Source organism: Lepidochelys kempii, chromosome 1 (assembly GCF_965140265.1).
Source record: "Lepidochelys kempii isolate rLepKem1 chromosome 1, rLepKem1.hap2, whole genome shotgun sequence".
Classification (NCBI taxonomy): domain Eukaryota; kingdom Metazoa; phylum Chordata; order Testudines; family Cheloniidae; genus Lepidochelys; species Lepidochelys kempii.
The window spans coordinates 83,472,684-83,497,760 of NC_133256.1; the positions used below are offsets into that span (position 1 = coordinate 83,472,684).

Genomic DNA, 25,077 nt, shown 5'->3' on the forward strand with positions numbered 1-25,077 from the left:
TTTCCCCAGGAAAATTTGTTCAAATTTGTCCTGTTTAAGCTTATGTAAAATCAGATTTCCATGTTCTCTTTAGAGACTTGCTAGAGCTCCACACCTAAATTCCCCTTAGTTTCCATGCATACTGGGCAAACTCCAGCCCAGTTCTGAACAAGACTTTCCTTGCAATTGCAGCTCTGGGCTGGGCACTAGACCTGAAAGGACAGGGGCACAGTTTCTTCTTTCTGTCCTCTAAATGTCCAGGCAGCATGGAGGAGGAAGCTGCTTTATTCAAATGCAGAGGGGAAAAGAGACTGTCCTGGAGACATAGCCAATGGGAGCCTGGAACTGGACCCTAGTTGGGGGAGGAAAACTGGGACAGAATTGGGGAGGTGGACGCTGAGACTGGGGATGGCTGGGTTAGGTGACTGGGAATGGAGGCATGGAAGAGGAGTCTGAGACTGGTTGGGCAAGGAGACTGGGACTGGAAGCTGGGGAGAGAAGAGGCAGGGAGTGGGACTGACATCAGATGAGGAACCAAGGGTGAAGAATGGGACTAGACAAGGAATTATGATGAGGGAGTTACAGCAAGTACCCTGGGGCAGGAGACTGCAACTAAGCCCTGGTCTACACTAGGACTTTAGGTCGAATTTAGCAACGTTAAATTGATTTAAACCTGCACCCGTCCACACAGTGAAGCCCTTTATTTCGACTTAAAGGGCTCTTAAAATCGATTTCCTTACTCCACCCCTGACAAGTGGATTAGCGCTTAAATCGACGTTCCCAGCTCGAATTTGGGGTACTGTGGACACAATTCGATGGTATTGGCCTCCGGGAGCTATCCCAGAGTGCTCCATTCTGACCGCTCTGGACAGCACTCTCAACTCAGATGCACTGGCCAGGTAGACAGGAAAAGAACCGCGAACTTTTGAATCTCATTTCCTGTTTGGCCAGCGTGGCAAGCTGCAGGTGACCATGCAGAGCTCATCAGCACAGGTGACCATGATGGAGTCCCAGAATCGCAAAAGAGCTCCAGCATGGACCGAACGGGAGGTACGGGATCTGATCGCTGTTTGGGGAGAGGAATCCGTGCTATCAGAACTCCGTTCCAGTTTTCGAAATGCCAAAACCTTTGTGAAAATCTCCCAGGGCATGAAGGACAGAGGCCATAACAGGGACCCGAAGCAGTGCCGCGTGAAACTGAAGGAGCTGAGGCAAGCCTACCAGAAAACCAGAGAGGCGAACAGCCGCTCTGGGTCAGAGCCCCAAACATGCCGCTTCTATGATGAGCTGCATGCCATTTTAGGGGGTTCAGCCACCACTACCCCAGCCGTGTTGTTTGACTCCTTCAATGGAGATGGAGGCAATACGGAAGCAGGTTTTGGGGACGAAGAAGATGAGGAGGAGGAGGAGGTTGTAGATAGCTCACAGCAAGCAAGCGGAGAAACCGGTTTTCCCGACAGCCAGAAACTGTTTCTCACCCTAGACCTGGAGCCAGTACCCCCCGAACCCACCCAAGGCTGCCTCCTGGACCCAGCAGGCGGAGAAGGGACCTCTGGTGAGTGTACCTTTTAAAATGCTATACATGGTTTAAAAGCAAGCATGTGAAAGGATTACTTTGCCCTGGCATTTGCTGTTCTCCTAGATGTAGTCCTAAAGCCTTTGCAAAAGGTTTCTGGGGAGGGCAGCCTTATTTCGTCCTTCATGGTAGGACACTTTATCACTCCAGGCCAGTAACACATACTCGGGAATCACTGTAGAACAAAGCATTGCAGTGTATGTTTGCTGGCATTCAACCAAAATCCGTTCTTTCTCTCTCTGTGTTATCCTCAGGAGAGTGAGATATAATTCATGGTCACCTGGTTGAAATAGGGTGCTTTTCTTCAGGGACACTCAGTATAGCCCATTCCTGCTGGGCTGTTTGCCTGTGGCTGAACAGAAATGTTCCCCGCTGTTAGCCACAGGGAGGGGGGAAGGTTGAGGGGGTAGTCACGCGGTGGAAGGAGGCAAAATGCGACCTTGTAACAAAAGCACATATGCTATGTATGTAATGTTAACAGCAAGGTTTACCCTGAAAGAGTGTAGCGACTGTTTTATAAAATGTGTCTTTTTAAATACCGCTGTCCCTTTTTTTTTCTCCACCAGCTGGATGTGTTTCAATGATCACAGGATCTTCTCCTTCCCAGAGGCTAGTGAAGCTTAGAAAGAAAAAAAAACGCACTCGAGATGAAATGTTCTCCGAGCTAATGCTGTCCTCCCACACTGACAGAGCACAGACGAATGCTTGGAGGCAAATAATGTCAGAGTGCAGGAAAGCACAAAATGACCGGGAGGAGAGGTGGAGGGCTGAAGAGAGTAAGTGGCGGGCTGAAGACAGGGCTGAAGCTCAAATGTGGCGGCAGCGTGATGAGAGGAGGCAGGATTCAATGCTGAGGCTGCTGCAGGACCAAACCAGAATGCTCAGTGTATGGTTGAGCTGCAGCAAAGGCAGCTGGAGCACAGACTGCCACTGCTGCCCCTCTGTAACCAACCGCCCTCCTCCCCAAGTTCCATAGCCTCCACACCCAGACGCCCAAGAACGCGGTGGGGGGGCCTCCGGCCAACCAGCCACTCCACAACAGAGGATTGCCCAAAAAAAAGAAGGCTGTCATTCAATACATTTTAAAGTTGTAAACTTTTAAAGTGCTGTGCTTAAAGTGCTGTGTGGCATTTTCCTTCCCTCCTCCACCACCCCTCCTGGGATACCTTGGTAGTCATCTCCCTATTTGTGTGATGAATGAATAACGAATGCATGACTGTGAAGCAGCAATGACTTTATTGCCTCTGCAAGCGGTGATTAAAGGGAGGAGGGGAGGGTGGTTAGCTTACAGGGAAGTAGAGTGAACCAAGGGGCGGGGGGTTTCATCAAGGAGAAACAAACAGAACTTTCACACTGTAGCCTGGCCAGTCATGAAACTGGTTTTCAAAGCTTCTCTGATGCGTACCGCGCCCTCCTGAGCTCTTCTAACCGCCCTGGTGTCTGGCTGCGCGTAACCAGCAGCCAGGCGATTTGCCTCAATCTCCCACCCCGCCATAAACGTCTCCCCCTTACTCTCACAGATATTGTGGAGCACACAGCAAGCAGTAATAACAGTGGGAATATTGGTTTCACTGAGGTCTAAGCGAGTCAGTAAACTGCGCCAGCGCGCCTTTAAACGTCCAAATGCACATTCTACCACCATTCTGCACTTGCTCAGCCTGTAGTTGAACAGCTCCTGACCACTGTCCAGGCTGCCTGTGTACGGCTTCATGAGCCATGGCATTAAGGGGTAGGCTGGGTCCCCAAGGATACATATAGGCATTTCAACATCCCCAACAGTTATTTTCTGGTCTGGGAAGAAAGTCCCTTCCTGCAGCTTTTGAAACAGACCAGAGTTCCTGAAGATGCGAGCGTCATGCACCTTTCCCGGCCATCCCACGTTGATGTTGGTGAAACGTCCCTTGTGATCCACCAGAGCTTGCAGCACTATCGAAAAGTACCCCTTGCGGTTTATGTACTCGCCGGCTTGGTGCTCTGGTGCCAAGATAGGGATATGGGTTCCGTCTATAGCCCCACCACAGTTAGGGAATCCCATTGCAGCAAAGCCATCCACTATGACCTGCACATTTCCCAGGGTCACTACCCTTGATATCAGCAGATCTTTGATTGCGTGAGCTACTTGCATCACAGCAGCCCCCACAGTAGATTTGCCCACTCCAAATTGATTCCCAACTGACCGGTAGCTGTCTGGCGTTGCAAGCTTCCACAGGGCTATCGCCACTCGCTTCTCAACTGTGAGGGCTGCTCTCATCCTGGTATTCATGCGCTTCAGGGCAGGGGAAAGCAAGTCACAAAGTTCCATGAAAGTGCCCTTACGCATGCGAAAGTTTCGCAGCCACTGGGAATCGTCCCAGACCTGCAACACTATGCAGTCCCACCAGTCTGTGCTTGTTTCCCGAGCCCAGAATCGGCGTTCCACAGCATGAACCTGCCCCATTAGCACCATGATGCATGCATTGGCAGGGCCCATGCTTTCAGAGAAATCTGTGTCCATGTCCTGATCACTCACGGGACCACGCTGACGTCGCCTCCTCACCCGGTATCGCGTTGCCATGTTCTGGTGCTGCATATACTGCTGGATAATGCGTGTGGTGGTTGATGTGCTCCTAATTGCCAAAATGAGCTCAGCGGCCTCCATGCTTGCCTTGGTATGGCGTCCGCACAGAAAGAAGGCGCGGAACGATTGTCTGCCGTTGCTCTGACGGAGGGAGGGGCGACTGACGACACGGCTTACAGGGTTGGCTTCAGGGAGCTAAAATCAACAAAGGGTGAGCCTGTACATCAAGGAGTATTTCAGGCAGGACTGCACGGAGGGTTCCAATAAGAAATGGTGCACCAAAGTTATCGTTGTTATTGGAACAAGGAGGTTAGCCTGGCCTCTGATTGATACATGGCTAGATTAACCTCGCTGCGCCTTCTCTGTGACTGACTGCAGTGTGATCTAGACAGGGGAGGAGCAAAATGAGTCCAAAACAAATCTGGTCTATTTCTTGTTCTGACCCACTCCATCTATCCTTTACATCTTTGGCTGGCAGCAGACAAAAAAGGCGCGAAATGATTGTCTGCCCTTGCTTTCACGGGGGGAGGGAGGGTGGGAACGGGGTCCTGACGATATGTACCCAGAACCACCCGCAACAATGTTTTAGCCCCATCAGGCATTGGGATATCAACCCAGAATTCCAATGGGCAGCAGAGACTGCAGGAACTGTGGGATAGCTACCCACAGTGCAATGCTCCAGAAGTCGACGCTTGCCTCGGTACTGTGGAAGCGCTCCGCCGAGTTAATGCACTTAATGCACTTAGAGCATTTTCTGTGGGGACACACACACTCGAATATATAAAACCGATTTAAAAAAAAACGACTTCTATATATTCGACCTAATTTCGTAGTGTAGACATACCCTAAGAGTCTGTTGGGATAGAGGATGTAGGTTTTAGTAGTGTGGGGGGGCATGAATCATCAAACAAGAGATCTGGAAGGCAAAACTGCGACTAGCTGGGCAAAGAGACTGGGTACAAAAACCTGAGGTGATGGGAGGGAGAAGTAGGAACGGCTGGGCAAAGAGACTAAGGCTACATCTACACTTCAGCTGGGATCAACACTCTGAGATTGATCCATCGGCGGTTGATTTAGCGGATCTAGTGAAGACCCACCAAATCGACAGCAGATCGCTTTCTAGTCGACCCCTGTACTCTACGCCCAATGAGAAGAGTAAGGTAAGTTGACAGGAGAAACTCTCCCCCATGGTATAGACCCCGCAATAACTTGACCTAAGGTACGTTGACTCCAGCTACGTTATTCATGTAGCTGGAGCTGCGTAGCATAGGTCTACTTAGTGTAACCCTATCTTCAGACTGGAAATGTGGGAGACACTGGATGGGGACTCTGGAGTGGGAAACTAGGACTGGCTGGGCAAGAAGAATTGGATGAGGAACCTGAGACTGGAGATTGGGACTGTGGTAGGCAAGGACATATGGAGTGGGACAAGGAGTTAAGGGTGGGGAAGAGGTGGAATATAATAATTCTATTTGGAAAGATGCTGGGTTCCTAATAAGCAGTTCAGTTCACTGTAGCACATGTAGAAAACAACAACACTTACTAGAAAGGATTGAACACATTTTTAAGTTCAACTAGTGGACTAAATATCCATCTTTTCTGAATATCTGAATAATATTGTACAATGCATTTAAATACACAATGGGAAATATCAGTCTATTCTACTTAACTCACAATAGTAACTAGGTAAATTATAAATTGTATTAAAAGTGATCTGCATGCTTCAGAAACACTTTCAAACAGATGAAATGCAGTGATGCATTTGTTTTTGGGCTAGGAACAATGCTTTTGCATCACACTTAAGATAAATGAGAAATAAATCATCACACAAACTTCTGGGTTTGACCCTATCATAAACCTGAATTGCAGAGGCTACACTTCACATCACATTACATTCATGAAGTGGTGAATGCTGTTGGGTTATATCCAGTGCCTGTCAAGATATGAACTCTCCGTAACCATAACATGCACCAGATAATTCACAATGTGATGGAAACTGAGGAGTGTTTGACATCATCACAAAGATTTGATGAGAAGTGGGCACTGATGAAAACATTCTCTTCTCTAACCCTTCTGCCAGTGCGTGCCACTGCACATGTTTAATCACAAAAAGAAGTTCAACTGAAGCTTCCCCTCCACCATTTTCCAAGTTATTTATAAAGACTAAACCTAAAGCCTCCTTGGATTTCCAGTCCAACAGTGCTCATATTTCATGCTTTATCAACATTACGTGAAGTAGATCACACTCCATTGGTGTCAATGGCTAGGTATCCATTTATGTCAGCAATGAATTTGACCCTACCCATGTAACAGTTTTTTCACATGCTTTAGTATTTTACACTGCTTCAGTGTTTGTATTATCATAAAGAGATATGCAAAATAAGAGAAAATACAGTAATATCAATATGAATTCGATGCTACAGCTCTTGGGGAAACCATTCAACACATAAATGACTTTTGCTATAAAGTGGCATTCAGCTATAAAGATCATCTTTCAGTGTCGTCAGAAGGCTGTACTCCACAAAAATACACTAACCTTCAAGTACAAAATGATCTATGGAAAACTGTTGATTCTTAGTGATACTACCTCATTCACAACAGATGGGGAAATCTTGGGGGTAAAGTAAAAGAGCAGAGCACTAGGAATGCATCCTGTGCAGTAGTGTTGGTAGAATAAGGAGAGTTTCTTTGCATTTTGCTTTTTTGGAATAAATTACTTCCCCTTGTCATTCCCAAATCTCTCAGAAAGAGGAAGTGGGCTGCAGGCACACAAGATGAGTTAGGAACTGTGGTACAACCTGTGGAAGGGGTGGGACCAAGGGGAAAGTGTTGGCCTGGGACTTCCTTGGTGGTTTCTGCTTTCATAGCAGGTTATGTTCCCCTCTTCCTTCCCCCACCCCCACAGTGATGGGTGTGGTATCAAATATTTAGACATAATGGAATGTTTACTAGGTGGATAGCAGGTGGCCCAGGAAAATATATTTATAGTAACTTGTTTGAAATAAATGCGGTGATGTTTCATACTTGTTTGAAGTGCCAAGTTCTAACATTGCAATTAAGCTAATTGGTCTTTGGGTTTAAAGTGTAGGTGCTGGGTGGTGTTATAATACAGGTGTTATTAAACAAGAGATCACGATCTGATGGTCCCTTCTGGCCTTAAACTCTGATTTCAATTCAAACCATGCTGAAGTTCCTTGGCTCATTAATTATTGATTTTTAAGTAGAATATTCCATTCCACTAAGTACTTCAGCAAAAACTTGGGACCAATATATTGAGGCTGGCTGCATCTTCCAAAATACCCAGGGTATAATCTGAACATGGGGAGGCAGTAAAACTTTAATGCAGAATATTATGTCCTCCAAGTTCGGAATAATTTCAGCCCTAATGACTTTTCCCTTGCACAATGAGAGCTGTTCCCCTCTCACTTTGTGCTCTTAGTCTAAGACTAATTGGTCTAGCCTTTTCAGAAAGATATCTTTACTGGGAAAAGAGGAGGATAGGCAATCTATTACGTTCTTGCCACATTTGGCAGCTTTGTGACTGTTTCCATCCTGCGGCTGTAATAAAAGTAGTCAAGGAACCATTGCTTTGTACTATCAAAATAAGTTTTCAAGGCCCTGAATCCAGCAAAGCACTTAAGAACATGGCTTACATTCAGCACAAGTCGTGTCCCATTGACTTCAGTAGGATTATTCATGTGCTTAAATTTAAGCTTAAATGCTTTGATGGATCAGGACCTTAGATGTAGAGGTGATGAATATTATATATTTCCATGTCTTTTTTTTAATCTGTTAAATATTAGATTTTTTGATAAAATATCTTAAATTCCCTAATTCCATTAATATTACTGTGGAGTGTCAGTTCCAGTGCTCAGCATCTGACAAATTTTACCAATGTGGAATATACTGTACCTAGATCCCTCTTTCTTTCTTTTTACTGTTTTAGCTTATTTACAAAGTGGAGCTTTTTAGTTATTATTTTTAACTAGCTGCAGGGTATATATAGCTCTGCAGAGTGGTCATCTCATGAGTTGTAAGCAGATTCTAACATACAGAACCGTAATGACATCATGTCAAGGGGGTTGAAAATGAGACGGAAAGAATGAGAGAGGATTTACTACCAAGATAGGTTTGCTTCTAGTGAGCTAAATGTTTCCTTTGTTCTGAACCTTTTGTTGAAAAGCTAGAGAAGTGCTATTTCACATACTGCACACATAATTAGTGGCAGTAATTGAATAAGTGAGCTATGGTTTCCCTAAATTGTTTTAAGAATTATAAACTCCTTCACTTCCCCCACACCCCCCCGCATCTCCCAAATCATAGCGGAAGATTATCTAGCTTGTACTGTTTAAACAGCATTATGTTTACATCTGTATAACTTTAGGGCACTTCTTGCTCAATAAGCTTGTGTGTCCTTTACAAAGCTGTTAGATATAAAACCACATCCATGAAAAAATGGTAACGTTGGAGGTTGTTCTTTGTGACATATTTTGCTAGAGCAAGTTATTTGGAATAATGGTACAGAAGGTTGTGGCAGCCAGGGCCAGCTCTACAGTTTTTGCCGCCCCAGGCAGTGAAAAAAAGAAGCTGCCATCGGCAGATTTGCCGCCGCAGCCGGAGGAACCGCAGCCCCTTTCTACCTGCCGCCCCAAGCACCTGCTTGGAATGCTGGGGCCTGGAGCCGGCCCTGGTGGCAGCAAAAATCCTCCATTTAGCTACATGATGCAGATATTAAATGTGATTAAGGGCAGGACTGGCTGAGAGGAACTCGGCAAAAAGGGGGTTAAATGGAGAGCAAGGAAGGTGAAGAAAATAAACAAGGGGATGAAAACAGAAGTAATTTCCGTTAGAAGGCACAAAGGAATAGATGGAAGCTGACTGTTAGAAGGACCTGCAAAGGTCAAGGGAGACCTATAATGCAATTCAAGAAAAGAATAATATAGGCTCTTTAGCATCTTAATAAGGTCATAAGAGAGAATGAAGAAAAACTCAGTACATTTAATTGTTTCTTTTTTCCTGCATTGATCCAGAATTACAAAGCCAGCTCCATGCCACTTAGAAATACTCTCAGAACCAGTTGTGCATGTGCAGTCAGAAAAGAAAAAACAATTTACTTTGTATTTCTCCACCTATGGAGGGAGAGTTTATATAATTCATCCTCAAATATTGTATTATTCAAGTCATGTGACAAATTGCTTGTAGTATAAAATTATTTTTTAAAATGTTTCCGAGCAGCATATTAGGAAATTCACTTTGGGAAACCTCCTTGGAGCCCAAAAACCACCTACTAGGGAATAAACAAGGGAGGAGCAAGAAAAACTGAGCTCCAGAATATCATAAATACTATAATACATACATAAATACATAAATACACCCTGGTAATTGGGTGGCTAGGTTAGGAAGCAATTTGTAACTATCTTGCATTAACATCTTCATCCACCGACAGCTTGCCACATTAAATGGCATACCTCTATTTGTTGGTCAAGGGTATGCCCATTCTGGTAAATGTATGTTGTAAAGTCAAAGTGGCACTGTTTTGGGAAGCAAAGACTTGAGTACCAAAATATCCATCAGATCTGTAAGTTAACATGCTAGATCATGTGAGCTACTTACCTGTATATTTGGTGGACACAAATCAAGGGATCAGTGAGGTGCAGAACAGATTACCTACTAGAAAAGAGGCTACTTTGAATCCCTGAATGTTGTTTATTTGCCTTATACATGTTCTAGAATAATGAAGATTATAACTTCATAAATGTTCTACTTCAGTTTGGCTACATATGCAGCAATGGATACTTATCCATATTTCCATCAAACTACAGTATTTGAACTGATTTTGTGCTGGAAATAAGGCCGGAACAGGGTTTAGTGCATTATTTTTGTACTTCCTGGTTTTTGTCAGGCCATATATCCTATCAGAACAACTTTTCTGATGGCATTCTGACACTCTACTGTTTCTTGAGTCAGCCACTATCCAGAACTGCAGAGATACACAGAGGAGTTACAGAGTAACAGCCGTGTTAGTCTGTATTCGCAAAAAGAAAAGGAGTTCTTGTGGCACCTTAGAGACTAACCAATTTATTTGAGCATAAGCTTTTGTGAGCTACAGCTCACTTCATCAGATGCATTCCACAGTATGCATCCAATGAAGTGAGCTGTAGCTCACGAAAGCTTATGCTCAAATAATTTGGTTAGTCTCTAAGGTGCCACAAGTACTCCTTTTCTTTTTATAGAGGAGTTAATTTGTTCCAAGATGGAACTCACACCTAGGTAGGAGCCAGTTTGGAGGGGGAGAATGGCATTTAATTTTGCACAAGCACCCCAACAAATGCAGTATGTTTTGGTTTTGCACCGAGGGACATGAGGTCCCACTAACTAAGCAAGGAATTCAACAGTTTAGGGATTTGGTGGGTTCAAGGAGGGCAATTCCTGTCCTTTGCCCCAAAATTCAATCTATAAACACCCTCTGACAATCTATGAAAGGTCCTGTCTTGGGAGATCCACCAACTCTATGCCTAAAGGTTGGTGTTCTTAGAGGACGGCCAAATATTTTACATCCTTCTTGTATATACAATTCCTTAGAAAGGCTGGGGAGCTCATTCCCTCTTCCTAAAGCCTTAGGAAGCAAAGCAGACATCTTGCCCTTTTGCTGGCAGCAGATGGTGATGTGATCCATTAGCCATTCATCTAGAACTTTTGTTTTAGCAGCAATCTGGGATTCCCCAATACTTGAACTCCAGAATACCATGACATTCTGAAATTCCAGAATATCTTGTATTCAAACAGCACTGGACTTTCAGATGTGGAAACTTGCAATGATGGCTGGAGCACAAATAACATGAAAGTACCAAGGCTCAGATCCAAAAAAATGCTGAGGTGTTTCAATGCTGAACTTTTAGATACCTAGTTAACCAGAAAATCCACAAACCCTGGGTGAGGTGCCTAAGCTCCATACACAATTCATGGGGAGAGATAGGAACCTAAGAATGGGACCCACGAAAGCCAGCATGCTAGGGAAAGGGCTGTCAAAACTAGCCAATAGCAGTTCTGTGGTGATGTGTGTCCCCAGACCCACCCTTCTCACAGAGTTAGGTGCCTGCATTTGGGCTGGAGCGGGGAACCTGTCACTGCTTGGGATCCAGAGCCAGAAACCCTTCCTTGGAATCAGAAACCTAAGCTGTTTTTTGCAAGAATAGCAGTAATACACACCTAACTTTCTATGGGGGTGGAAGGAAGAGTAAGGGTAGGAGGCAGTGGCTCACATCAGAATAGCCCCTATTCTAGTGGTTAAGGTACTCATGTACCCTGAATACCATGTTCAAATCAAATGCTGAATTGAAGCAGCATCTCCCACATCCTAGGTGAGAACTCTAACCATTGTTATAAGGAAGGCTACTTCCTCCTCCTGGGTGTTTTGTGTGGAGTTAGGTGTGTTCTGAGCACACTTCCCACACTGGGATCTGCAGATGGGTGGGGGAAGACCTATCTGCTCCTGGTTTGAGTATCATACTGGAGCTTAAGCATATGAGAGGCACCTGGGTGCCTGCCTAAGGAAGCAGTATGTATGCCTACAAGCAGAAACATAGGTGTATAGGGACTTTAACCATGAAAATATAGGTACCTATAAATTTTAGGTACCTACAGGGTTAGAAGTCTAACCAGGCTTTTGAGGATCTCAGTGGCTCCCACATTTTGGACTCAGCCATACAGGGCCTTTTGTGAATTTGAAAGTGGTAGGAAGGGCTTCATTAGAAATGAGAACCAGTAGCCTAATCAAACTCTTGCTGTCTTGATAAAAGGGGTTCTTATTCACTTACAAAGAGAACCTACCGTGGAAACAAGGAGAAGGCTACTTCATCCCCAAAGAAAGCATACATGCTTTGTTTGTTTGTTTTTTGGAGGGGAAAAAAAGGAAGGATAGTGGACCATGGAGTCAGGGAGAAACTAAACTTTTCTTGAACCTCCATGGTATGAAAGCGAAGGGTTCTGTTTTTCTCAGATCAGTTCTCATCCTTGTATTTAATGTTCTTTTCGGACTGACATTAATTGAAGCACCCACAGTATATATCCACTTACAGCTGAACTGCAGTTCTGTAGAATCATAATAAACCATTCAGTATGACTGAACTCCATCTGTGCTTAGAGATGCCCTGACTACAGAAGGTATAACTGAGATTTTACAGATAAGAGGCAGTCAGACGGGGAGAAAGAAAACAATAACCTTTATAGTGTCAATCTATTGAAGAACTATGGTACATAAAGACTTATTGGCCTCTTAGTGATTATTCCAAGGATTTGTGCATTGTTTCGCAAATCAAAATACTAGACTGTGATAAATTTTTACTATATTGTTCATAAAGGACTGAACACTTTTCCAGTGAATTCATAAAGATCTCTTTTTCTGGTTATGTTATGTCCATAAATCACAGTTGAGATTTTTAGAATACTGTGTTTGAAGGGTTATTTGGGATCACCCAAACCTTTTGTAGTGCTAATGATTAGCTTTTCAGGGTTAATTTGTGATTTCATGACCACTGTGGCAACCATAGCAACTAGAGAAACTTCAGTGGAAGAAAGAGCTAGCTGGGTTTGAATTGGTGACTTAGAACTGGAATATTTTATACCTCATTATCAATCTCAATGAGACATTTAGTTCCCCTACTCCAGGAATTAGTAAATAGAGGCATTATCCCACCCTTTATGTTGATACTGTTAATCCAAATCCCCATATTTTTGGACTATTTTGAAAGGAATGTTAATCTATGCAGTACACATTCTTTTTAATAAAGAGATTAACTCACAGTGGCAGAGGTGATTTTATTGGGTAATTTAAATAATTCTTTTGTTTTGAAGTACTTTGGAAAAGCAACTTAATGGAAGCAGTCTAGACCATATAGCTTATGCACTGCAGAAAAGATTATACAAAAGTCATAGCCTCTGGGGAACAAAATGGATCTTATTGCTTGTAGTTTAGTCTTGAAAGCTGACTTTCCATCATTGAGAAAATGGAATATACAGTAATGTGTTGATATATCTCCTGTACTGTCATTATCAAATGAGTGAAGCTATATCTGATAGTATTCTCTCTTCACTTTACCTATTTTACTTGTACCAAGTATCTAATATATTTAATTCTTTAAAGTTTCCACTCATTACCTATAGGTAACATATTCTATGTCTGACATTTTATAATGTGTGCACTCTTTGTAGAAGCTGATGGGAATCCGGGCAGAGTTTTGTTTTATTGAAAATGGCATTGGCTGATCGGACAAGGTGGGGTGTGTGTGTGTGTGTGTGTGTCAATTTCTGAGTAGGAATTCAGCTGGCATCTTTTTTCACTTTCAAAAGGAAGGGGAACTTGTTCGGCCAAACTCTTCTTGATTGATGGAAGATGTTTTCTCATCACTATAGCATGACTACAGCGCCTATAATCTCTCCCACAGCCGCACATTTATGTTTCTCTTATGTTGCAAAGAGGCTGGAGAGCCATGCTACTCAGAACCATGAAGTTAGTTAATGATAAAAGTGTCCTCCTTTAGATACACTGCTTCCATTGAACTGGGCTATTAGATGTAAGCCCTTCCCGCTTTTTGTGGTAGACATTCTTAAAGAAGAACCCATGTGATTACATTGTATTGGAGGGAGAGGGAAAGAATTTGAGGAGCCTGAACAGGTAATGTGCAAACCCGGCACATGATAGTTAAATCCTTTGGGTTCCCTGTGTTTCCTTTGGGTAGAAGGAAGTGGAGAGCAGGGAGGGTCAAGGGTCTGGTTAAGTCTGGTGCATATGTCACCATACTGCACTGGATTCACTGGCTATTGTCCCCTGGTTAGGAGACATGCAGCAGCTGGAGTTGCAGCTACTGAACAACTCTACAGCTGCTGTAGTGGCTTGGGGAGCATTCTGTGAAAGGATTTGCCATAGTGCACAGCCTGGCTGTTCACATTTCGGTTTGGTTTCAGGGTATATCCATGCTTCACTAACAGACCCGCGGCTGGCCTGGGTCAGCTGACTCAGGCGCTCAGGGCTATACAATTGCAGTGAAGCCTGAGACAAACTGTCTATACTGCAATTTTATAGCCCCATAGCCTGAGCCCCATGCACCTGAGTCAGCTGAACTGGGCCAGGTGTGGGTGGTTTACTGCAGTGAGGACAACCCTTAGCTTTTGTTGGTCACAGGAGCAACAGAAAGCTGAGCAAACCATTCTCAAAATATTTTCAGCTATAACATTTGTGCAATTAGCTGCCTCATCATCTCTTCACTCTCTAGCCCCTAATACAAAAATGCACCTGCGCAGATCCCTTTGCAAATATAGATGAGCTCTTAGAAATTAGTGCACTCTTTAACATAAGTGTTGCTTAACCCAAACTCGTCTGCATTTGCTGTTGTCTGCTAATAGTCTCTTTATTTTTGCAAAATCGTATGAAGCTTCCAGAAGCTGATTATGCTGAACAATTAAATTGGTTTTGAGCCTTACAGCTTTATTGACATCAGTAGTCTTTGAGTTGCTGCCTAAAGAGTGGTCTGCTTTGGTTAAAGCTCAATAAATATTGCAGCTATGGATAGCTATTGTAACCCTTCTGCCCATCAGAGTTGGCAGCAACAAGGGCCGGGTTCAGTATCTAGGAGTTCCATTCCAATAACACAATGCAAACTGGCTCGAGCCCCCACTCAGTGACCTGGGACAAATATATACCACCCCCGCTGGGCACCTCCAAGAGGCAATACTTCCCCTCTCGCAAGCACATAGTCTGAGTGTAGCAAAAGCCTTTTAATAACGGAGAGAAACAATGTGCCATTATGTTGGGGGAACACCACCAACAGGATTCATAACACAACCCATGAGCAAAAACCCATCCCAAGCAAATTGGGCCATGTCCTTCCCCTTTGGTTCTTGAGTCTAGCAACCCAAAAGTCACCCAAAGTCCCAAAAGTCCAACAACCCAAAAGTCTCTGTTCCTGGTCAGTGCAGCCCCAGAGTTCGAAAATTTATCTGCAGAGTTTTACCTCCCAACCTGAGTGGAGGTGGGAGGGTTAAAGGGCACCTTATGTGGTCCAAAGCTGATTGCCCCACCTCTCCATGGGGCTCCGCTCCGCTCCACCAGTCGTCCCACAAATTGCTCTGCTCTGCCAGCCCCCTCCCCCCCCGTGATCTGCTCCAGCCATCCCACAAACCACTCCACCAGCCACTCCACTCTGCCAGCTGTCCCATGAGCCACTCCAGCTGTCCTGCAAACTGCTCTGCAATATATCTTCAGGCTCCCCCACTACTTAACACAACACTCAATGATTTCAGCTCTTAGTAATTTTAGCTCTTTTGTTATTTCAGCTTGTAGTAGGGGAGCCTTAGTGCTAGTGAACATTGGCCCAAAGTGAATTCAGCTCAGTAGCCTGAGTCTAGTAACTAGACTCCTAATAGAATCAAAATTAGCTCTGACACTCCAGTGGAGGGAGAAGGCAGTGCAATTAGCATGCATAGCCCTCACCAGGGACCTATACTACCAGGTATTAATACTTGTCCCCAGTATCTCTCAATTAACTTTGTTTTGGAACCCATGTCCCTTGCCTAGCGAGTGCTACTTAGTTGATGGCAAGTCCCTCCATCATAACAAAAGGCCAAGTACAGTTCCACTGTCCTTGATTCCCATAATCAGGATAATAACAATTTATTCTTCCTGCCCCAATAAGAGAGAAACTGGGTATCCCACAGCAGCCAAAGTGACCATTTGGGCAGCTACGAGTTCATGCTAGGTGTGGGGGGGTGCCTATGCAAATGAGATCAGCCCCTGACGTTCTTTTCCACAACTCACCGCCAGACGTCAGGGTGGAGCTCATCCTGACTCTGCTTACACTATGAATAAGCATTGAACAATCCTTCACTCAGCCATGACAAGGGTTAATGATATTACAAGGAGCATTCTCCAACAGTGAAAAGATTTCCCCTTTGGAAGGTTGGGGGCAAGACAAAAAATCTTCTTGTTCCAAGTTGAGGTTTTTTTCAGTTGTCCAGCCATCTGGTTTTCAAGAAAGTGTTGGGGGAAAGTATGGCATATGGAAACTGTTTTAAAATTGCAAGCTGTCACTTCGATGTTTACGGTTTCCTGGTCTTCCTTGTGAAGCAGGGAGCTCCATACAGAAGCATGTGGTCAGTCAGTGTGCAGCAAGTCACCCTGGAACAAGGTGGGTTGAGTTGTGGCTCTCTGCTTTAGAAACATAAGAATATGAGAACGGCCATGCTGAGTCAGACCAAAGGTCCATTTAGCCCAGTATCCTGTCTCCTGATAGTGGCCAATGCCAGGTGCCCTAGAGGGAATGAACAGAATAGGTAATCATCAAGTGACTAATCCACTGTCACCCATCCTCAGCTTCTGCTAAAGGAAGCAGCCTGCTTTGTGTCTTTCTTTTTGGGTTCTTGAATATTACCATTCTGAATTCTAAAAAAAATAAGTACCATTTTGCTGCAACATTCCAGTATGAAAACAAAGTTTGTTTTGAAATTTACAGCTTGTCTGATTATATTACCATTTGCCTAAAGAAATAAGCAATTTGACAATTGATTTTAAAATATATAGCTTTGCATATTATGACATATCTTTTAACAAGTCAGTGAGAGAGAAAAATGAGAATTTAAATTCAGTTCTCTGAATCTGAAGAACAATTTTACTGCTTTAGAAAATTACCATTAAAAATCATACAAAGGTAATAAAAATAAAATGTAAAGTTATCAAAGCATTATGATTGAAAAAATATAATTGACATTAAAGTCAGCCAAAGTGCATCGTAAAAACATCTATAAACAACATCAGTTATATATGGAAACTATTATTGGTCTTACTTTACTCAATATGAATATATCTACTCACATTAATACATCTCTTTTCTTATAACCAGTTCTTCTTTCTTTCCCCTCACTCCCTTTTCTTTCCTGTGCATAGTGATGAATTTCACCTAGAATGAAAAGAGCCTGCACAAAACTAGAGGTGTGTAGGAAATGTTTTTTCTGTTCAAGATTTTGAAATTTTTTTCCTGTCTCAAATTGGGATGAAAAGGCAAACTCACATGTTTGTAGTGAACTACAGTCTTTCCCCTATGTATTTCAAGACAGGGCTGGACAAATAATTAACACTTTTGACAAATATATGCTAAATCATAAAAATGAATCCAATAAACTGTGTTTATTCTTTTTTGCATGCACTCTGAATACTCTGAACAATTTTACTGGCAGGAATGTTCACCAAAACAGTAACTAGAACATATTTTCAAGCTAGACGAATTCAGACTAGAAATAAGGTACAATTTTTTTTTTTTTTTTTTTTTTTTTGCAGTGAGGGTAAGTAACGTCAATGGTTAATTATTGAGGGATGTAGTGGAACTTCCTCCAATGGAAGTCTTTAAATCCAGATTGGCTATCTTTCTAAAAGAAATGCTATATCTCAATCAGAAGTTAGGGGCCTGATGCAGGAATTACTGGGTGAAGTTCTGTAGCAGGACTTATGGAGGAGGTCAGGCGAGCTGATTTTAATTGTTATTCCTGGCTTTAAAGTCAATATATATTAATGGAAGCAAACTTTTTAATTAATCAGATTCACATGCAAAACCTAATTCTAAGAGTTATGTTCCTCCAATAAGAGAACAACCATATAACCTGTGTGTCCAATCAAGACTAGCCAACACAGTTCAAATTTCAAATACTGAATAAATGCAATGAGCTGCTCATGAACAATCTACAAACCAAGTGTTATTGGTCAGTTTTTCAGTGACTAATTTTAAATAACCAATAAAGTCATAAACTCCTTATGGACAACTTGTAAACAGTAAAGGAGAGATACATTTGTCAAATGAATTGTTCATTCAGCGTTGTGTTATCCATTATGCACTCACAGTGCAGTTTAAAAAAATCACAGAAACATTAATTATACTTAGAATCATAGAATCATAGAATCATAGAATATCAGGGTTGGAAGGGACCCCAGAAGGTCATCTAGTCCAACCCCCTGCTCAAAGCAGGACCAATTCCCAGTTAAATCATCCCAGCCAGGGCTTTGTCAAGCCTGACCTTAAAAACCTCTAAGGAAGGAGATTCTACCACCTCCCTAGGTAACGCATTCCAGTGTTTCACCACCCTCTTAGTGAAAAAGTTTTTCCTAATATCCAATCTAAACCTCCCCCACTGCAACTTGAGACCATTACTCCTCGTTCTGTCATCTGCTACCATTGAGAACAGTCTAGAGCCATCCTCTTTGGAACCCCCTTTCAGGTAGTTGAAAGCAGCTATCAAATCCCCCCTCATTCTTCTCTTCTGCAGGCTAAACAATCCCAGCTCCCTCAGCCTCTCCTCATAACTCATGTGTTCCAGTCCCCTAATCATTTTTGTTGCCCTTCGCTGGACTCTCTCCAATTTATCCACATCCTTCTTGAAGTGTGGGGCCCAAAACTGGACACAGTACTCCAGATGAGGCCTCACCAATGTCGAATAGAGGGGAACGATCACGTCCCTCGATCTGCTCGCTATGCCCCTACTTATACATCCCAAAATGCCATTGGACTTCTTGGCAACAAGGGCACACTGCTGACTCATATCCAGCTTCTCGTCCACTGTCACCCCTAGGTCCTTTTCCGCAGAACTGCTGCCTAGCCATTCGGTCCCTAGTCTGTAGCTGTGCATTGGGTTCTTCCGTCCTAAGTGCAGGACCCTGCACTTATCCTTATTGAACCTCATCAGATTCCTTTTGGCCCAATCTTCCAATTGGTCTAGGTCCTTCTGTATCCTATCCCTCCCCTCCAGCGTATCTACCACTCCTCCCAGTTTAGTATCATCTGCAAATTTGCTGAGAGTGCAATCCACACCATCCTCCAGATCATTTATGAAGATATTGAATAAAACCAGCCCCAGGACCGACCCTTGGGGCACTCCACTTGATACCGGCTGCCAACTAGACATGGAGCCATTGATCACTACCCGTTGAGCCCGACAATCTAGCCAGCTTTCTACCCACCTTATAGTGCATTCATCCAGCCCATACTTCCTTAACTTGGTGACAAGAATACTATGGGAGACCGTGTCAAAAGCTTTGCTAAAGTCAAGAAACAATACATCCACTGCTTTCCCTTCATCCACAGAACCAGTAATCTCATCATAAAAGGTGATTAGATTAGTCAGGCATGACCTTCCCTTGGTGAATCCATGCTGGCTGTTCCTGATCACTTTCCTCTCATGCAAGTGCTTCAGGATTGATTCTTTGAGGACCTGCTCCATGATTTTTCCAGGAACTGAGGTGAGGCTGACTGGCCTGTAGTTCCCAGGATCTTCCTTCTTCCCTTTTTTAAAGATTGGCACTACATTAGCCTTTTTCCAGTCATCCGGGACTTCCCCGGTTCGCCACGAGTTTTCAAAGATAATGGCCAGTGGCTCTGCAATCACAGCCGCCAATTCCTTCAGCACTCTCGGATGCAACTCGTCCGGCCCCATGGACTTGTGCATGTCCAGCTTTTCTAAATAGTCCCTAACCGCCTCTATCTCCACAGAGGGCTGGCCATCTCTTCCGCATTTTGTGATGCCCAGCGCAGCAGTCTGAGAGCTGACCTTGTTAGTGAAAACAGAGGCAAAAAAAGCATTGAGTACATTAGCTTTTTCCACATCCTCTGTCACTAGGTTGCCTCCCTCATTCAGTAAGGGGCCCACACATTCCTTGGCTTTCTTCTTGTTGCCAACATACCTGAAGAAACCCTTCTTGTTACTCTTGACATCTCTGGCTAGCTGCAGCTCCAGGTGCGATTTGGCCCTCCTGATAACATTCCTACATGCCCGAGCAATATTTTTATACTCTTCCCTGGTCATATGTCCAACCTTCCACTTCTTGTAAGCTTCTTTTTTATGTTTAAGATCCGCTAGGATTTCACCATTAAGCCAAGTTGGTCGCCTGCCATATTTACTATTCTTTCGACTCATCGGGATGGTTTGTCCCTGTAACCTCAACAGGGATTCCTTGAAATACAGCCAGCTCTCCTGGACTCCTTTCCCCTTCAAGTTAGTCCCCCAGGGGATCCTGGCCATCCGTTCCCTGAGGGAGTCGAAGTCTGCTTTCCTGAAGTCCAAGGTCCGTATCCTGCTGCTTACCTTTGTTCCCTGCGTCAGGATCCTGAACTCAACCAACTCATGGTCACTGCCTCCCAGATTCCCATCCACTTTTGCTTCCCCCACTAATTCTACCCGGTTTGTGAGCAGCAGGTCAAGAAAAGCACCCCCCCTAGTTGGCTCCTCTAGCACTTGCGCCAGGAAATTGTCCCCTACGCTTTCCAAAAACTTCCTGGATTGTCTATGCACCGCTGTATTGCTCTCCCAGCAGATATCAGGAAAATTAAAGTCACCCATGAGAATCAGGGCATGCGATCTAGTAGCTTCCGTGAGCTGCCGGAAGAAAGCCTCATCCACCTCATCCCCCTGGTCCGGTGGTCTATAGCAGACTCCCACCACTACATCACTCTTGTTGCACACACTTCTAAACTTAATCCAGAGACACTCAGGTTTTTCTGCAGTTTCGTACCGGAGCTCTGAGCAGTCATACTGCTCCCTTACATACAGTGCTACTCCCCCACCTTTTCTGCCCTGCCTGTCCTTCCTGAACAGTTTATAACCATCCATGACAGTACTCCAGTCATACGAGTTATCCCACCAAGTCTCTGTTATTCCGATCACGTCATAGTTCCTTGACATCACCAGGACCTCCAGTTCTCCCTGCTTGTTTCCAAGGCTTTGTGCATTTGTATATAAGCACATACTGTAATTCTACCTCACACCGGAATTCAGCTGTAAAGATTTTAAAATTATTCCTGTTTGTCTTACGGTTTGAGATGAAACCACAACCAATTGTTTCAAGTTCTCCATGGATTTGCTTTATGAATAAAAAGTTTTTTAGTACTTCTATACAGAGAGAGAATTTGTCCTGGCTGGGAATTGTACAATAATCACCAATAAATCTGCAGAGCAACCTTTCTCTATAAAATATTTTCCATCTGCCACTTGACATGATGTGCAAGTGATGCTCTCGTTCATTGTTCTTTATGCTAAATGTTTCAATGTAAATTGATCCCTGTGGAGAAATCTCATGTTGTCAGTAATTATAAAATCTGGGCAAAAGTTTTAAAAAGAAATTAAATTGAATTTTATTTTGAGTCACCAGAGTTGTGAAAAAATATAGTTTCCTATAAAATAAATTGCAGAAAATTCTTTGCAGCTGACCAGTTTCATACTACAGAATATATTTCACACTTTAAAAAAATCTCATGGAAAAGTGACTTTCTTCTCAAATATTGTACATGAGTTTTCATTTCAATAATTTGATTATGATCACAATTGTGTTGCTGATCTGAGTCACTGTTAACAGAAATCAATCAGGAAGGGACCTCGAGAGGTCATCTAGTCCAATCCCCTGGACTCAGGGCAGATTAAATATTGTCTGGCTACACCGAAAGAAGGACAGGAATCATTTGATATGGGTTTAATCAGGCTGCAACTTTATTATTAGATGTCTGGGACTACCCAGCAGATAAAAGTGTGCAATGCAGGCAACTCCATGTTTATTCCATAATTACCTGAGGGGCTTCTGCCAGCTCCCACTTCTTCCATCCTGGTACCCCCAGCCAATCTATTGCTGGGACTTTACCATCCACCCAACCTCATAGGAGGTTTAAGGTGGGCTATAAGAAAGGGGGGTTGGCTCTTTGCCATACCAATCATAGGAGTCCCCAACCCCTCCTTCCCATTCCTTCCTTTAACAAACACCTTCTTTTAAGTCCTTTTCCAAGCCATTTATCCAGTCACTGTATTCCTTCCCTATGGAGTATCTGCACTGGACATCCACCATAAGGAGGCATCAGCAATTAGCTTAGCTGCCTCCTCCCCAAACCTTGTTGAGTCCCCAGACATCTCCCAATGCCCTCTTTTATATCAATCAAAAACATGTTAGCACCTAAGTCTGGCAGGTAAACCCCATTCTCCCAAGATAACTCTGGTGCCCCATACACTATGCCAGAATGAGAAATTGCCACCCCCTCCTATGGTTAAAGGAATTTGGACACCTTCCTGTTCACATACCTCCTTGCCTTGTCCACCCTGAGGTGGGGGGACTCATAGCTCCCCAATAGACCCTGTGTTGAAGTATGTCTGACCATACAATTGTAATTCCTGGAAAAAAAATCAGGGATCAGCCTCAAGACTCCCTTGCTCTGAGCATTAATTGGACCCCTTTACACATTTCTAAATAGTTTTCCCTAAGATCCACTGGTGGCTGCTGACAGGCCCCTACAGCATACAGCAGTGGTATCAGCTGATCCCATTACATGCCCCTTTTCCCATACCAACTCAGTATTGCTTCACTGCTGAACCTCCACTGTGAATCCTCAGGCAACCTGGCCACATGCCTATGTGCCAAAAAGACAATATTTTGCCTGCAGATCCACACAACCATGGCTGTTAATCCAACAAGTGGAATGAGATTAACACCAATTAATGCTGACTGCCCACCTGAGGTCTCACATGCATTCGGTATGCTTCTGAAGGCCAACACGCAATTGCTTGAATTGTCTCCGCTCCCATACCTAATTATGCTGCTGCTGTTGCCGCCCCAATTCTGAGTGATTGGGAACCAAACCTTGTCAGGCCCCCAACCTCATCAGTTCCCATCTCAACACAGTAACGAATTGATATGTTGTGAGAGGACTCCTGTAACTGTGCATAGAAAGGGGGCTTTTTCCCCCACCCCCAGCTGTATGATTGCTCTCTATAAATATATCAGAGGGATAAATACCGGAGAGGGAGAGGAATTATTCAAGCTCAGTAGCAATGTGGACCCAAGAACAAATGGATATAAACTGGTCATTGGGAAGTTTAGACTTGAAATTAGACGAAGGTTTCTAACCATCAGAGGAGTGAACTTTTGGAATAGACTTCTAAGGGAAGCAGTGGGGGCAAAAGGCCTATCTGGCTTTAAGATTAAACTCAATAAGTTTATGGAGGAGATGGTATGATGGGATAACATTATTTTGGTAATTAATTGATCTTTAAATATTCATGGCAAATAGGCCCAATGGCCTGTGATGGGATGTTAGATGGGGTGGGATCTGAGTTACTACAGAAAATTCTTTCCTGGGTATCTGGCTGGTGAATCTTACCCATATGCTCAGGGTTTAGCTGATCACCATATTTGCAGTCAAGAAGGAATTTTCCTGCAGGGCAGATTGGAAGAGGCCCTGGAGGTTTTTTGCCTTTCTCTGTAGCATGGGGCACGGGTCACTTGCTGGAGGATTCCCTGCTCCTTGAAGTCTTTAAACCACGATTTGAGGACTTCAATAGCTCAGACATAGGTGAGAAGTTTTTCGCAGGAGTGGGTGGGTGAGATTCTGTGGCCTGCATTGTGCAGGAGGTCGGACTAGATGATCATAATGGTCCCTTCTGACCTTAATATCTATGAATCTATGAACCTATATAGGTCCCCAAGGCTGCACAGGGCAGACCTCAGGCTCTCTGTCCTCCCATAGGATAACAGATTCACCCTGGCCTGCTTGATCCATCTTTGACCCACTCAAGAGTAATATCACTGAATGTTTATTCTATTGTACATCACACCATTCCAAAGTCCTTCCCACAGAGTCCCTAATGGACCCTGGTACTAGCTTGCTGATCTTGCAAGCAAAAAAAAAAAAAAGCTATCAAGAATGCTGCCCTGAACAAGCCACACCTTGTCTTCTACATCTATGACATACGTCGCCAAGGATCTGCACTGCATGAGATCATTGAGCATATAAATTATGATGGGATTATATGAACCCTCCCTGGGACCACTGGTATGTGATCACCCTGCCAAAAACCTTCAAACTAAAAAAAACCCAAAAACGCTTCAAGGATCTGGATAACCATTTACCCTACTGACGATTGCAATGGCAGAAAGGTGATTCGAGATTGTAGAGGATGCCAGTTGACAGGTTGTCAGTGACAGCATGTATCACAGCATCTGCTCCTCTGTAATGGGCCATATTGTAGATCGACCTCCCTGATCCTGAAATTGCATGAAATCTTTATAACTCCTTTCATAGCTCTGCCATGTGCATGGAGCAACTGATCTCCGCACCACACTGACGACCATCCGGCTCCAAGGCTCTATAGCGCTAGCAGCATCTGCCTTGGTTCCCAGTTGGCTCCTTGTTTCAGCTCCAGAAATCTGTGCATCTGAAAATGAGACAAGGCATCTGTTATGCCATTATCAATGCCAGAAAGGTGATGAAGAAATTTATTTTTCCTGGAGCCTTCCTGGGGCCAAGCCTCAGGGGAAAAAACAAGAACCCTGAGAGAGAAAGAGAAAACAGGCAGCTCTCTAAAACAGCAACCCCCAACTCATCCCACCTTGCCTATAAGATGGCTCTGTCCAGTATAACTCTGTTCAGATACATTGCTACAGTGGCCTTTAGTCTGAAAGCAGGATCTGGAAATCCTGCCCTACCCCTATTCTTAAAGTAATAGTTTCCAATTTCAATACAGCTTTCAGTAAATGACATTCATAAAGTCAGAGGTTCAACCCCCTCAGGCCTCAATTCCTTGCCTTCTAATCCACCTAAATCCAACAAGCTCCAGACTCTCCATTCCTTAGACTTGATCCTGAGAGGTGCTGATCAGAACTGGTGCATAGGAATTACCATACAACATCCTGATATTAAAAGGGCTAAGATGAAATTTGAACAGCAAACATCAAAAGATTTGAAAGAAAAAAATATTCCAATAAATTATTTAAGTAGATCAGTATCCGGAAGGACTGTAAGAGAATCTGTAGGTTCACTAGATCACTAGGAATAAAGGGAACAATTTATGAGGATGGGGATGTTGCTGAAAAGCTAAATGATTTCATTGCTTCGTCTTCATGACATGACATTAGGGAGCTATCAATCTTGTACCCATTTTTTTTCAAGTAACA

The 25,077-nt window shown here is 43.7% G+C and overlaps 1 protein-coding gene across 1 annotated transcript; it reads left to right on the plus strand.

Annotated features, from left to right (window-relative positions):
• The first annotated feature begins 902 nt into the window (after positions 1-902).
• Positions 903-13,376, plus strand: LOC140914633 (uncharacterized). The gene is made up of 3 exons (XM_073353415.1): positions 903-1,534; positions 2,122-2,441; positions 13,323-13,376. Exons 1-3 carry the CDS (start codon positions 952-954, stop codon positions 13,374-13,376), a joined length of 957 nt encoding a protein of 318 aa, XP_073209516.1. The 5' UTR covers positions 903-951.
• The last annotated feature ends 11,701 nt before the right edge of the window (positions 13,377-25,077 follow it).

Excerpts from the sequence above, each read along its gene's own strand:
- LOC140914633 (XM_073353415.1), top strand. The coding sequence starts at position 952 with ATGCAGAGCTCATCAGCACAGGTGACCATGATGGAGTCCCAGAATCGC. Across the intron at positions 1,535-2,121 it reads AGGCGGAGAAGGGACCTCTG|CTGGATGTGTTTCAATGATC; the intron begins GTGAGTGTACCT and ends TTTCTCCACCAG. Across the intron at positions 2,442-13,322 it reads ACCAAACCAGAATGCTCAGT|AAGCTGATGGGAATCCGGGC; the intron begins GTATGGTTGAGC and ends CACTCTTTGTAG.